This window comes from Barbus barbus (genome assembly GCF_936440315.1).
Source record: "Barbus barbus genome assembly, chromosome: 44".
NCBI classification, from domain to species: domain Eukaryota; kingdom Metazoa; phylum Chordata; class Actinopteri; order Cypriniformes; family Cyprinidae; genus Barbus; species Barbus barbus.
Window position 1 is genome coordinate 8,579,166 of NC_136722.1, and position 13,731 is coordinate 8,592,896.

A 13,731-nucleotide genomic window follows, 5' to 3' on the forward strand; every position below is an offset into this window, starting at 1 on the left:
TTATCCTCACTGTATGTATAGATAACAATACAACAAAATATATCAAACTCTACATTGTCACGAGTTTGTTCTGTTTTGCCCTTTTTTTCAGGAACAGGGATGACAACAGAGGCAAGAAAATTAAATGTGGCACTGGATGAGAAAATAATAATAAAGAAAAGAGATGGAGTAAATGAAGAGATGTGTAAGGAGAGAGAGATTGAGAGACATGTTACTGATACTGTCTGTGACTCAATCACCTTCAGCCACTGATTGTTTGCAGAGCCATTAGGAACATTGTTGGGCCTGTGAAAAAGTACATCTCAATTAGAGTTACCCTCTGTTCATGAGGATAGTGAATGATGTGGGGTGGCACTTGTGTATTGAGCTATAGCCATTGTAAATGCCTAAAAGAATTCAGGCTCTAGTGAAAATGATGGAAGAAAAACCTTTGATGCAGACTGAGAAATTTAAAACGAGCTTTTGAAATATTACAAGCTTGTAAAATTGCATTAATGTAAAAAGAAGTAAAGTTAATTAAATTTTATACGACATGAGTGAAATAGGCATTATATTTAAGTTATTTTTGTGAGGACTGTTCATTCCCTTACTTCCATACACTCATAACACAGTATCCTCTTTCAAATCCATGTGTGTGTGCGTGTGTCTGAGGACAGTAACAGGATGATACTTAAATCCATTTATGTTAATATTGTGGTTTTATGGGAGCAGGCCTATTAATCCTGCTTTAACTGTATAAGTGCTAATATTCCTTCAATAAGATCACTGGCTATGCGGTATAGGATTAAAGACTTAAAACTGATGCTGTCATTTTCATGGACCAAGGAACCTTGAATGCTCTCTGTCATGACTGTTTGTGAAGTGCATTCCATTGTGATATATGGAATACAATATTTAATCCACACAGGTTTTTTGTTTTTGTTTTTTAGTGTTTTTTTTTATTCCTAGCTGCAGCACAGCATGCTGGGCCAAACGCTAACGTTAGCTCCAGCAATACGAGACGTTGGTGCTAGTTTCAGAAAGATTTTGAAGCAGCTAGAGCAGCACCAGCAAGCTGATAAACTCCTCCAAACAGTTTCAGTTTAATAAGTCACAACTGTTCTCTCGCACACCAAAAAACAAAACAAAAAACAGTCCGTTCCACCAGCACTCACTGACTTCTGCAGTCTTTCTCAAGGCCTGCACTCTTTTTACTTTGCAAAATCATATAGTCTCGAATGGTCTAGAACAGGGGTAATCAATTAAAGTTCCAAGAGGTCCAGTTTCTATAGGTCTGGCCAGTACTTAAGATAAATATAATAGAAATAGAAATAAATATACATTCCCAGCTTTGTAAAGCTTTGAAAAAATAAAACTCATAAACAGTCAAAATGAGGATATTGGGCTTGAGAGCCAAAGCAGTGGTGTCTGAGAATTTTTCCACCCGCCCTCCGCAACACACACACATACACACAAAAATCATCAGTTGAGCCCAAATGGATATGAATATTAAAAGGTAAGACTAGATACCTATGTATAGCAGAAGGTCGTAAGACTTAGAAAAGATACTGTTTGGGGGTTCAGGTCTTTCCTGAATGGTGCTACCAAAAACAAAACAAAAACAAAGTGTGAGTTTTGAGTTTATAAAGTGCTTTCATAGATATCTGAAAAATCTTTAAATATCAGCATCTGATCTGCTTGTCTTATTTTTTTCTGCACATATAGGAACAGTTTTTATATAGACATTTTATTGTCATAGTAAATTAGTATGAATTTATTTCTGATGTGAAACAAAAGGAGAAAACATGCAAAAGCACCATAAAAAGTATACCACTCAAAAAAATATTTAGTAATTGATTAATTATTAATTGAATTTAATTTAATTTAATGTCTTACTAAAACACTAAAGCAACACAATTATGTCTGTTTAATTTAATTATGTGCACTGTAGTTCATATTGCTGGCACTAACTGAAACTGGCCAGGGTAATTCTTGTTTCCAGCTTGCTTTGCATGGGACTGAATGAGGAGAGTAAATATGGAAATTAAGTGTTTGTGTGATTTTGTTTCAAATGATAAAAGGAGTAAATTTGTTTTAAATTTTCAGTTATGAAACTCATATGCATAATCAATGATGGCATGTTTACTCTTTTAAAAAAGGTTATTTATTGGCATCTGTGATTCCATGAAGAACCTTTAATATCAACTGAACCTCTCCATTGCACTTAAGGAATAAGGTTCTTTAAATTATTAAATTGTTTGTCACACAAATAATTACATATACAAAATATTTGTATATGTAATTAAGTAATTAAGTCAAAACCCATGTAGGGAAACAAATAGGGTACATTGTCAAAATTTTTAGGGAATATCAAAGCTTTAGAAAACTTTGAATGTAGTGCACATGATGTATGGACTACTTTTATGGAGTTTTTTCCCCCCTCAGTCTTTTATGAATTAGCTCTCATGTTCCACTGAAAGAAAATCACACAAGTTTGAAATGACATGAATGTTAGAAAATAATGACATTATTGTTACTGTCCCTTTAAATTACATTATTGGTGACCTTATTGACCCCTACAGCTGCAGTTGTGAACTGAACTCCTTAAGATTAAAAAGCATTAAGTGATGTTACTCAGCAGTGAAAGTGTATGGCAAGTGCTTTCCCAGAGCACTGAATTATGGGTTGCTTATCTCCTTTTTCTAGGCTGAGAGGTCCTAGATGGGGTCAGATAATGGGTCATGTGTCTTCAGCAAAGATCAAGCATTAAACCCTGTAAACCCTGCAAAGCCCTGTAAACTTGCTTCTCTCTGCCCCATTTTTGACCACTGGTTCCCTGTGGACTGCAAGTCCAACTTTGCCCGCCACAACAGATTACTTGCAGACAGAGAAATAGGGAAAGTACATCTCTTTCTCTGTGTGTGTAGAGGAGAGGCAGGAACAGTGTTAAAAGACTGGTAGAGGGAAGGAGAAAGAGAGAGAAGGTGGATAGCTTGTGGGCGTTGATACTACCCATGAGGCCATTTAATGGGCAGTTTGGAATGCAGGGAAAAGACTCAGCTGCCCTCTCAATGGAATTCTGTATCTTTGAAAAAAACACAGAGAGGGAGCAAGCTTGTGGGAAATCCTTGCCTGACTGCTGCTGTGATGTTGAATGTTGGCCTGTTTTATTTCACAGAATGTGGCAAGCACAGACACAGAGACACTCCATTGCTCTTGTGAGAAACTGTGAACCTGCACATTTGCCTGGAAGAGTCCAAGCCCTGGAGGCTTTGCACACAAAACCCATAAAGAGCTCCCTAAAGCACACGTTAGCACTAACACTGCCTCCCTCACTACCCAAAGACTTAGCGTGACCAGACTTGTTCCATATTTATTGCCTCTGTCTGTGGGTCTGTCTATACCTATGAGTGTCTAGGTGTATTTGTGTTTGTCTGTCTGTTTGTTTTGGACCAGTCTTATGAATTTTCCTGTTACAGTACTAGTTATAAGGTTAGTTTTTATATGAACTGTGACAGATATTATCATTGGCTAAGGCCTCTCAATAAGCTCATGAACAAAAAGCTACTCTGGCCCTGGGGATATATATATGTATTAGGGGTGACCCCGAGTAGTCGATGATTCGATGCTTAGATAGCAGGAGCCCGATTCGACTCCCAATCTCACAGTCGAATATTCGCGTGGTGTTATGATCATGCCATTTTGGCTATATGGGGTGCTCAATGTCTGATTTCACATAGAACTACCGGTTTTCTCACAATAAGTTAATACACAGCCTATTAAGATAATGTTGTAAATAAGAATCTGAAAAGAAAGAAGCTTTTAATAAATAATTTTAACGTGCATGACTAAATCCAATCACCCCTATAGATTTAAATTTCAATTAATCCAACATCTTGGCGGCAAGGATTTAAATCTTTAACAAGACAGAGTGAAAAACAATCAGGTAGGGTATAAGTGATTTCAAAATATTTTAGCCGGTTTATATATATATCGTGTATATATTATTTATCTCGTATAAGACGCATTTGAGTTGTGCTGCAGTAAAGCGCTTCATTGTAGTAGGCTACTACGGTGATTAGGGTTGTTCGAGATGAACTATACTAGCCTGCCATACATGAATAATACATTTTCATGTATTAGATTTTCATGCAGTCGTGGTGAAATTAAAAGTGGAGACGTCAAGTCAGACACTTTATGCTCCCGTTAGTGACGGGAGCAGAATTTATCTCTACATGTGATAAACTGGTTAAATCCCATTGATTAAAAACCTTGCTATCGAATGCTTCACTCTACTGGTCATCTTCAGCGCGCGCAGCTCAAATGCAGAATATTAATACTGTCATATACATATACAGAGGTTGTACTTCGATCACCAGCTGAGGAAGTTCAACCTGCCACAGGAGCTGCTGAAACAATTCTACTCTGCCATCATTGAATTTGTCCTCTGCACTTCAATAACTGTCTGGTTAAGCTCAGCTACCAAACCTGACCTCAGAAGACTACGGAGAGTAGTCCAGACTGCTGAGCGTATCATTGGTACAACCCTCCCCACTCTCCAAGAACTGTACTTATCCAGAGTGAGCAAAAGGGCTGGTAAAATCACTCTGGACCACTCACATCCAGCACACTCTCTCTTTGAACTGTTACCGACTGTCATATACATATACAGAGGTTGTACTTCGATCACCAGCTGAGGAAGTTCAACCTGCCACAGGAGCTGCTGAAACAATTCTACTCTGCCATCATTGAATTTGTCCTCTGCACTTCAATAACTGTCTGGTTCAGCTCAGCTACCAAACCTGACCTCAGAAGACTACGGAGAGTAGTCCAGACTGCTGAGCGTATCATTGGTACAACCCTCCCCACTCTCCAAGAACTGTACTTATCCAGAGTGAGCAAAAGGGCTGGTAAAATCACTCTGGACCACTCACATCCAGCACACTCTCTCTTTGAACTGTTACCGACTGGTAGACGCTACAGAGCTCTGAGAACCAGAACAGCCAGACACAGAAACAGTTTCTTCCTTCAGGCAATCCATCTCATGAACACTTGACAATAAAACGCGGAACACACAACTCTATTATTTATTCACCACACTTGCTTACTTTTTTATTTATACATTTTTTTATTTAAAATTTGTACACCATAATTGTCTATATTATATATTGTGTTTTTGCTGTTTTGTACATTGCCTATTTGGATATTTGTATAATTCTTTATTATGTGTGTCCTGTCCTGTTGCTGTCTCTCTGTTGCACTGTGGAGCTTCTGTCACTATAACAAATTCCTCGTATATGTAAACATACTTGGCCAATAAAGCTCATTCTGATTCTGATATACATAACGTTACCATGAGAGTGCTATTGTAAAAAAATGTTGTGAATTCTTAGGGTTTCGCTGACATTTAATGTTAACTTAAGTGTTAACTTTAATGTTAAAATCTTTTAATCAAAATATAAAACATTATTTTTATATCTGCGAAGCGTTCGTTACACATTTTCCCTGTGTGTTAATGTCAGTAATTATGACTGTCCAATGTCTGACTTGATTCTTGGCAATGTATTTTGGCCCCGCACTCAAACATATGATTCGACTTGGCAAGATTCGAAAATTCCAATTCGACTATGAAAATCTTTAGTCGGGGACACCCCTAATTGTCACAGAATGGCCTGTCTTCCCCGTCACTCATCACTGTCACCTGTTTATTCTCCAATCATCACCCGCACCTGCACCTCATCAATCTCCTATCACCACACTCATAAAAGCACTTCCCTCAGCTCACTTCTGGGTCCGATCTTGAAGTGACGTAACATGCTGCAAGCCGTTGTTTCAGTGTGGACTCCTCTCCTACGTCTCCAGAAGCCGATGAGTATCCCTACCTTCAACTTACCTGTTTGTCTAACCTGTTGTTCTCCGTCCCGTCTGTCACCCCTGTCTGCAGTCTCGCCACTGTTGGGGATTCATCTCATCTGGCTCCGGCTATCCTCTCAAGTCTCGTCCTGTCATAACTGTGAAGCAAAGGACAATATCAGTTCAGTCGTCAGATCCCCTGTCATCCAACCTCAAGTTCACCTACTCACCTTTCAGCACGATCTCCAGCACAATCATTGTAAATAAACACCTTGTGATTTCACTTACCTTCTGTGTCCGACTGCTTCCGTTACAGAAGATCGGACCATAACCGAAAATGAGGAGGCGGCTGGTTTTGGTTCCCCGCAACGGAGGGTCGTTGCCGATCCACCTGCTTCCTCCACCCATGGCGAAGTATGTTCCGTCAGCGGCGATGAGGAATCCGCCGCAACCGGCGATGAACGTTGCGCCGATGGGGATGATTCCACAGCCCCCGAACACTCAGGCTCCGCCAACGCAGAATGAGGGGCTAATGGATGAGGCTCTTCCCCCGGAGTTCTCGGCTCCCGTTCTATCTCCAATGTCTTCTCATCAGTGCCTTCCAGTGCCTGCTCCTCGCCAGTGCCTTCCATTGCCTGCTCCTCGTCTGCGCCCACCAATTCCTGCACCTCGCAAGTGCTCACCTGAGTTCCCGCTGGTCCCGTCCAGCCCACCTGAGTTCCCGCTGGTCCCGTCCAGCCCACCTGAGTTCCCGCTGGTCCCGTCCAGCCCACCTAAGTTCCCGCTGGTCCCGTCCAGCTCTCCTTCGTCTCCGCTGGTCCCGCCCAGCTCCGCGCCTCCCGTGCGCCCTCTGGTGTCCGCGCCTCCCGTGCGCCCTCTGGTGTCCGCGCCTCCCGTGCGCCCTCTGGTGTCCACGCTGCAAGAGCGCCCTCTGGTGTCCGCGCTGCAAGAGCGCCCTCCTGCGTCTCCGCTGGTTCTATCCAGCTCCGCTCCTCCAGAGCGCCCTCAAGTGCCCGCTCCTCCAGAGCGCCCTCAAGTGCCCGCTCCTCCAGAGCGCCCTCAAGTGCCCGCTCCTCCAGAGCGCCCCCTAGAGCCTGCTCCCTCTGAGCGCCCCACAGAGCCCGCTCCTCCGGTGAGACCCCTTAAGGGGAACATTCCCAAAGAAATTTGGGGGGGGGGGCTATATACTTGTAATCCTAGTAGCCATAGTGGCCTTGCTAGGGACATTCGTCAGGGCCACTATGGCTCATTTCGCATGGCCAAATGAATCCCTTTGGGCTTCCCGAAAAATATGGCCATGGCTACCCAAGCTCCCTGATCTGCCATGGCTGCCCAAGCCTCCTGTCCCGCCATGGCATCCCAAGCCTCCTGATCCGCCATGGCCCCCCCGAGTCTCCTGATCCGCCACGGCCCCCCGAGTCTCCTGATCCGCCACGGCCCCCCGAGTCTCCTGATCCGCCACGGCCCCCCGAGGCTCCTGATCCGCCACGGCCCCCCGAGGCTCCTGATCCGCCACGGCCTCCCGAGGCTCCTGATCCACCACGGCCTCCCGAGGCTCCTGATCCGCCACGGCCTCCCGAGGCTCCTGATCCGCCACGGCCTCCCGAGTCTCTGGATCCGCCATGGTCTCCCGAGCCTCAAGTCCTGCCCTGGCCTCCTAAGGCTCCTGATCCGCCCTGGAGGCTTCCCTGTCCTGTCCAGGTTCTGCTCCAGCCTCCAGGGCGCCCACCCCCCCTCCCCGGTATTATTGTTGTTACGTCGCGGGACGCGCCGTCCGGAGGGGGAGGTAATGTCACAGAATGGCCTGTCTTCCCCGTCACTCATCACTGTCACCTGTTTATTCTCCAATCATCACCCGCACCTGCACCTCATCAATCTCCTATCACCACACTCATAAAAGCACTTCCCTCAGCTCACTTCTGGGTCCGATCTTGAAGTGACGTAACATGCTGCAAGCCGTTGTTTCAGTGTGGACTCCTCTCCTACGTCTCCAGAAGCCGATGAGTATCCCTACCTTCAACTTACCTATTTGTCTAACCTGTTGTTCTCCGTCCCGTCTGTCACCCCTGTCTGCAGTCTCGCCACTGTTGGGGATTCATCTCATCTGGCTCCGGCTATCCTCTCAAGTCTCGTCCTGTCATAACTGTGAAGCAAAGGACAATATCAGTTCAGTCTCCAGATCCCCTGTCATCCAACCTCAAGTTCACCTACTCCCCTTTCAGCACGATCTCCAGCACAATCATTGTAAATAAACACCTTGTGATTTCACTTACCTTCTGTGTCCGACTGCTTCCGTTACACTAATATGTATAGATGCTTCCACAAGAGATCTAACATGATCTTCAGACATAAAACAGCATCAAAACTGTGTAATGTTATGGAATTCAATGAGCGAATCACTGGTACAACCCTCCCCACTCTCCAAGAACTATGCTTATCCAGAGTGAGAAAAAGGGCTGGCAAAACTCTGGACCCCTCACATCCAGCACACTGCCTCTTTGAACTGTTGCCATCTGGTCGATGCTACAGAGCTCTGAGCACCAGAACGGCCAGGCACAGGAACAGTTTCTTCACTCAGGCAATCCATCTTTATGAACTTTTGAACACTGAACAATAAACATGAAATACACAACACTATCATTTATTTATTTAACACACATACTTATTACATTTCAAATTTGTACCTAACATACCTGTACATACTTAATTGTCTTTTTTGCATATTGTGTTTGTGCTATTTTGCACATTGTCTATTTTGTATTGTCAGTATTTTTTATTTTATTTTTTATTATCTGTGTCCTGTCCTGTCACTGTCATTCTGTCTCACTGTGGAGCTTCTGTCACCAAAAGAAATTCCTTGTATGTGTAAACATACCTGGCAATAAAGCTAATTCTGATTCTGAAAATGTCGACCCATGAAGAGGTAAAAATGACTGTCAAGCTTTGGGGTGTTGATCGACTCCATCTACGTTCTGATTTTCATTCTGAATCCAATTCATAGTCTTTTTTCAGCTTTTTGTTCCAGATGTTATTTATTTTATTTATGAAACTTACCCACATTCAAGTGTTTTAAAAAAAAAAAGAATGCATCAAGCTAGAATAAAATGTTTTGTTTACAAGCAGATACCCTGTTCTTTCTTTTGATGTTTTGTATGTTCAGATATGCAGATAACAAAATATATACAAATTAATACCTAAATATGGACATAGTAGTATACTTTAAGTATGATGTAAAGTTCACTTAAAGAAAACTTACGAGTGTACTTGCAGTATAAAACTACTAAACTAGTTCTAAGTTCACTTAAAATTAGACGTTGATTTTTTGATTAGATTGAAGTCTAATGTTAAAATTGATAGCTCTCAATTATACTGTAATTTTGAATGGCTATAGTCAATGGCTAAATATTAGGAAAAAAAAAAATTCTAGGGACATCATTGGTATCAGTGATATTAAACAAATATTAAAAATATACTGTCTTTGTGTTGTTTCTACATTAATTTGAAGATTGAATGTGAAATTATTGCAATATAAAAGTATATTTAAAAACTTCAATGTTAGGTGGGATTAATCACGATTAATTTCAGAAAAAAATGTGTGATTAATGACAGCACAAATATATATATATATATATATATAGTACTCTCTCTACACATCAATAAAATAAAAAATAATAAAAATTAACTAGTATTATTTCTTTTTATTTCTCTCTCATTTAGAGGAGGACAGTTCAGGTTCCCTGTATCATCATGAGAGGCGTAATGCCATCAGTGGGCAGGCTGCGGTTCTGGGCGTATCAGGAAAACGTAGTGAAGAGCCATCCACCTCTACTGAAGACCGCTCCCCATTAGTGAAGAAAGAGCTTCACAGCTCTCTGCCCCACCTGGTAGACCACACCCTGCCCTATCGGAGGACACTGTTCGCCATGGACCCCCGCAATGGATACCTGGACCATCACTATAGTGAGTTACTACTTTGTCATATTCTTTGGCTATATTGGGACAAACAACCACTCACAAATGTTTTGGTTCCATTTTTGTTTTTTTGGTTATCTATACATTCTTTTCTTTTTATTCTCATTCTTTTTATCCTCTAAATATGTTAGACCCATCCTTAAATCCTAGAGGTATAGTCCACTCAAAAAATGAGAAATTTCACATGAACATTAGGACATTATGCCTAATGTCCTGTGTGTGTGTGTGTGTTTATGTGGTTTATGAGGACACAAATTTGTATAATGACATGGGTATGACAGAGGTATTACAATATGAAGGTGGTTTATGAGGACACTGCCTATGTCCCCGTAATTCAAAAGGCTTAAAAAACATACTAAATGGTGTTTTTTTGAAAATCTAAAAATGCACAAAGTTTCCTGTGAGGGCTAAGTTTAGGTGTAGGGTTGGTGTAGGGCAATAGCACACACAGTTTGTTCAGTATAAAAACCATTATGCCTATGGAGAGTCCCCATAAACCACAAAAATCAACGTGTGTGTGTGTGTGTAACAAATAATAGATAGTTACAAATAAAGAAATTTGCATACAGAAAATATGAGGAACAAACAGAAATTTGATTTGTTACTCACTGAAAGTCTTCTGCCATTTGCCTTACATTTTTGGGTAAACCTATCCATATAGAAGTTATGTTGTCTCAGTAATGTGTTTTGCCTTAGACAGTTACCATGAACACCATGTCCTGATAGACTGTAGATATTGTTGGTGCATAAAATTCAAGGACGAATGTTTAGTGCAGAGCTAGCACGCTAAATTTTCCCCTCCGTGAGGCGAAAGGCAAAGCTGCTAACGGATTGATTGGGCCTGACAGTTGACTAGTTGCCCTTTCTTTCTCATTCGCTCTTGCTTACCTTTTAATTTTTTTCAGCGAGGAAGTTAGTATGGGGGACATTCTTCTTTGCTCCCTAATTCCCTCATTAGGGGCAGAGTGTAAGCACACAACTCCAGTCTCACTCATCAGCGGCATGATCAAAGCACCACAGAGAGGAAAGCAGTCAAACTCCCCCTGCCTTGTTCTTTTCCATATTCTCTCTTTCTCTTGTCTTGCCCACCATACTCCCCCATCATTTTTCTAATAATCATGAGAGACTCTTAGCAAGAGAGCAAGAACATGTGAATGGATAGGATAGAGTAAAGGAGAGAAATAAAGGGAGATCGAGACAGATGAGGCTAGTCAAAGCCTTTTAAGAGGTTAATTTTGTGGACCACCATTGCCTGACCATCACCTATGGACGAGGATTCAATGTGATGGCTTGTTTAGTTTCTATAAATTGGCCTTGAACTGTATTTGATGGTGTAGTTTTAATCTATAGTACTTAATGAAATGCCCTTACTTTCATTCTATCTCACAAAACAATTTACTGTATCACTGTTTAGACCTTTTCATTAGCAGCCCTGTGCTTTGTTGGTCTAGTTTTGGTCTGTCCATCTTAATGAACAAAGGTCGACTACAAACTGACCCATCAGACCCCTAACATATTGACTAACAAAAGCATGACCACCTCAGCAAATCTGCCACTTTCTTTGTACAGAAAAACCTAGAGAAATAGGCAGAGAGTGTTTTTAATGGGAGGGGGTAGGGCAGTACCAGAGCAGAGGGAAGGTATGGATAGATCTATCTATCTATAAAAAAATATCTATCTAAAAAAAGTAAGGACAAGTTGAAAATTCTGTCTTTAAGCATTCATCTAACTGAAGACTTTATAGAAAAATGAAGGAATACCAAGAAAAAGAGTAACATGAAGGGAAAAGCGAGATTTATAATGTGTGTGTGTGTGTGTGGGGGGGGGTGACAGACTGAAGCAGTGTTAATTTTGGCAGGCATTTTTGATTTAGTCTTAGTCTTTATCTTGAGACGAAAATGCTTAATAGTCTTAGACACATTTTAGTCATTTGAGTCTTTCATAGTTTTAGTCTAGTTTTAGTCATTTTTGTAAACTTTTAGTCATTACTTTTAGTCAAACTGCAGTTCCAACATTTATTTTGGTAGCTATTTTATATGTAGTATTCAAACAAAATTAGTCATCAATTCTTCTCTCTTTAGACCAAATCAATTAGGCTTATGAGAAATTTGAATCAAGGATTGAATTCGGGAAAACCCGGAATGACTTCTGGTCACCCATTCCCTAAACCTTTGGGTGCTGAGGCCATTGTTTCAGATTGCTAGTTCACGTTTTGGTTGCCTATCTGTCCATTGCGGCTGCCATACTGAGACTAGATAAGAAAACGGCCCTTATCCAATGACAGAGACACACATTTTGAAAGACAAGACATTTAACTTAGCCTATAGGATAAATTTTGAATGTCCCGTAGTCCTCAAATAACATTTTAGTCCTGTCTCGTCTTGTTAACGAAGACGCAGCATAAATTTCGTCATAGTTTTTATCATCAGATATTAGTTTTAGCTTGTCAATGTCTCATCTTAGTCACAGAAAAAAGGTGCGTTGACATTTTTTTTTTTAAATTAACACTGGGCTGAAGGAGCAATGCAAGAAAGAACAAAATTGAAAGAGGGGTTTTCCGGGTGGCTGAAGCCTGTAGGCGTAGGCTGGGGCAGAGGGTGTGGGGTGAAAGGGTGGTGGGGGTCAGAGGTCAGGTGGAGAAGGCAGGCATTGCATCAAAAACGGCATGAGAAGTCAAAAGGGGCCTCTTAGTCGGTCCATTCTCTCTGCATGGGGGATCACCAGGGTAGCAATGAACTGTGGAGTGGAGAAAGTTGATTATGGAATGAATTCTGGAAGGAGTGGGAGGCACTCTCCCCATCTCACTGACCAGGAAGAAATTCCTTCTTGAGAGATATTTCACAGACATGCCTCTGGCAATTAATTAGATTTTTTTTAAATGAAAAATGTGTTGTAGTAGCACCTAATTGCTAAAGCTAGCTTATTGAACAGTTGAACTTGTTTTAAAGTTCTTTTAAACTACCTACAGCTTCATAAATTGCGAATGTCATTACTTATTTTTTTCTCACAATAAGAGAATAAGAAATGTTTTAATTTTCTTGTAAACCCCTGTTTTAATGCAAGTTTTTTTTGTTTTTTGGTGTGACATTTGAAACCCATTTTGTCTAGACTGAGAAAAATGTTTGATATAGCCCTATGAGTGAATAAAGGACTCAGTGTACTTTGTGGATCATAGATGTGGTGTACACTCCTCATCATATACCCCTTTTCCACCAAGGCAGTTCCAGTGCTGGTTCGGAGCCAGAGCCTAGTTTCAAACCGGTTCTTTGTTTTTCGACATCCAAAGCACCAGCTCCGAACCAGTAAAAGCGGTTCCTAAGTAGCACCACAACATTGCTGGGCTAGAAGGAAGAACCGCTTGCGTCAGGAGCTGGGGGCGGGGTTACCGTGACCAACAAGATGAACAGAAACTTGGACCACCATATTTGAAATAGCAGCTAAACGCTAACACGTTTGATTCGCCGTGTTTGGATGCCGATGTAGGTTCGCAAAGCCATGAACATCAATAGCAACGCAACGTCCCCCATTGCTGATAGTTTGTTTAGGCTTGTCCGGGATAGATCAGCGCTGCGCGGACCGGTCGGTGCAGGCATATCGGGGTGCTGCGGGAGCGACTGGAAAGCAGACGGCTCTTTATGCTTTTGGATCGCTCTCGCGGTGCTTTAGTGTGTTGTGTGCCGATCGTTCGATCTGCGTGGCGCTGATGCTTTGTACAGATGCCTGTTGTGCCGCGCTAGTGATCCGAAACATGAAACGTATTCAGTGACGTAAGACCTGGCTCTGTATTGGCTCTCTAGCCTGTGGAAAAGCAACCGGTTCTTAAAGGGCTCGCCAGTCGAACCAACTAAGAACCGGCTATAGCACTGGCTCTGAACTAGCACCTGGAACTGCTTTGGTGGAAAAGGGGTAATAGGGGATTATGAGAGG

The 13,731-nt window shown here is 41.8% G+C and overlaps 1 protein-coding gene across 1 annotated transcript in view; it reads left to right on the plus strand.

Annotated features, from left to right (window-relative positions):
• Window positions 1–13,731, plus strand: part of LOC306863584 (transcriptional activator GLI3-like) — a 216,786-nt gene that overhangs the window by 89,138 nt on the left and 113,917 nt on the right. Inside the window, exon 3 of the mRNA XM_079407007.1 lies at window positions 9,550–9,792. Coding sequence (XP_079263133.1) covers window positions 9,550–9,792 — 243 coding nt within the window. The remainder of the gene's footprint in view (window positions 1–9,549; window positions 9,793–13,731) is intronic.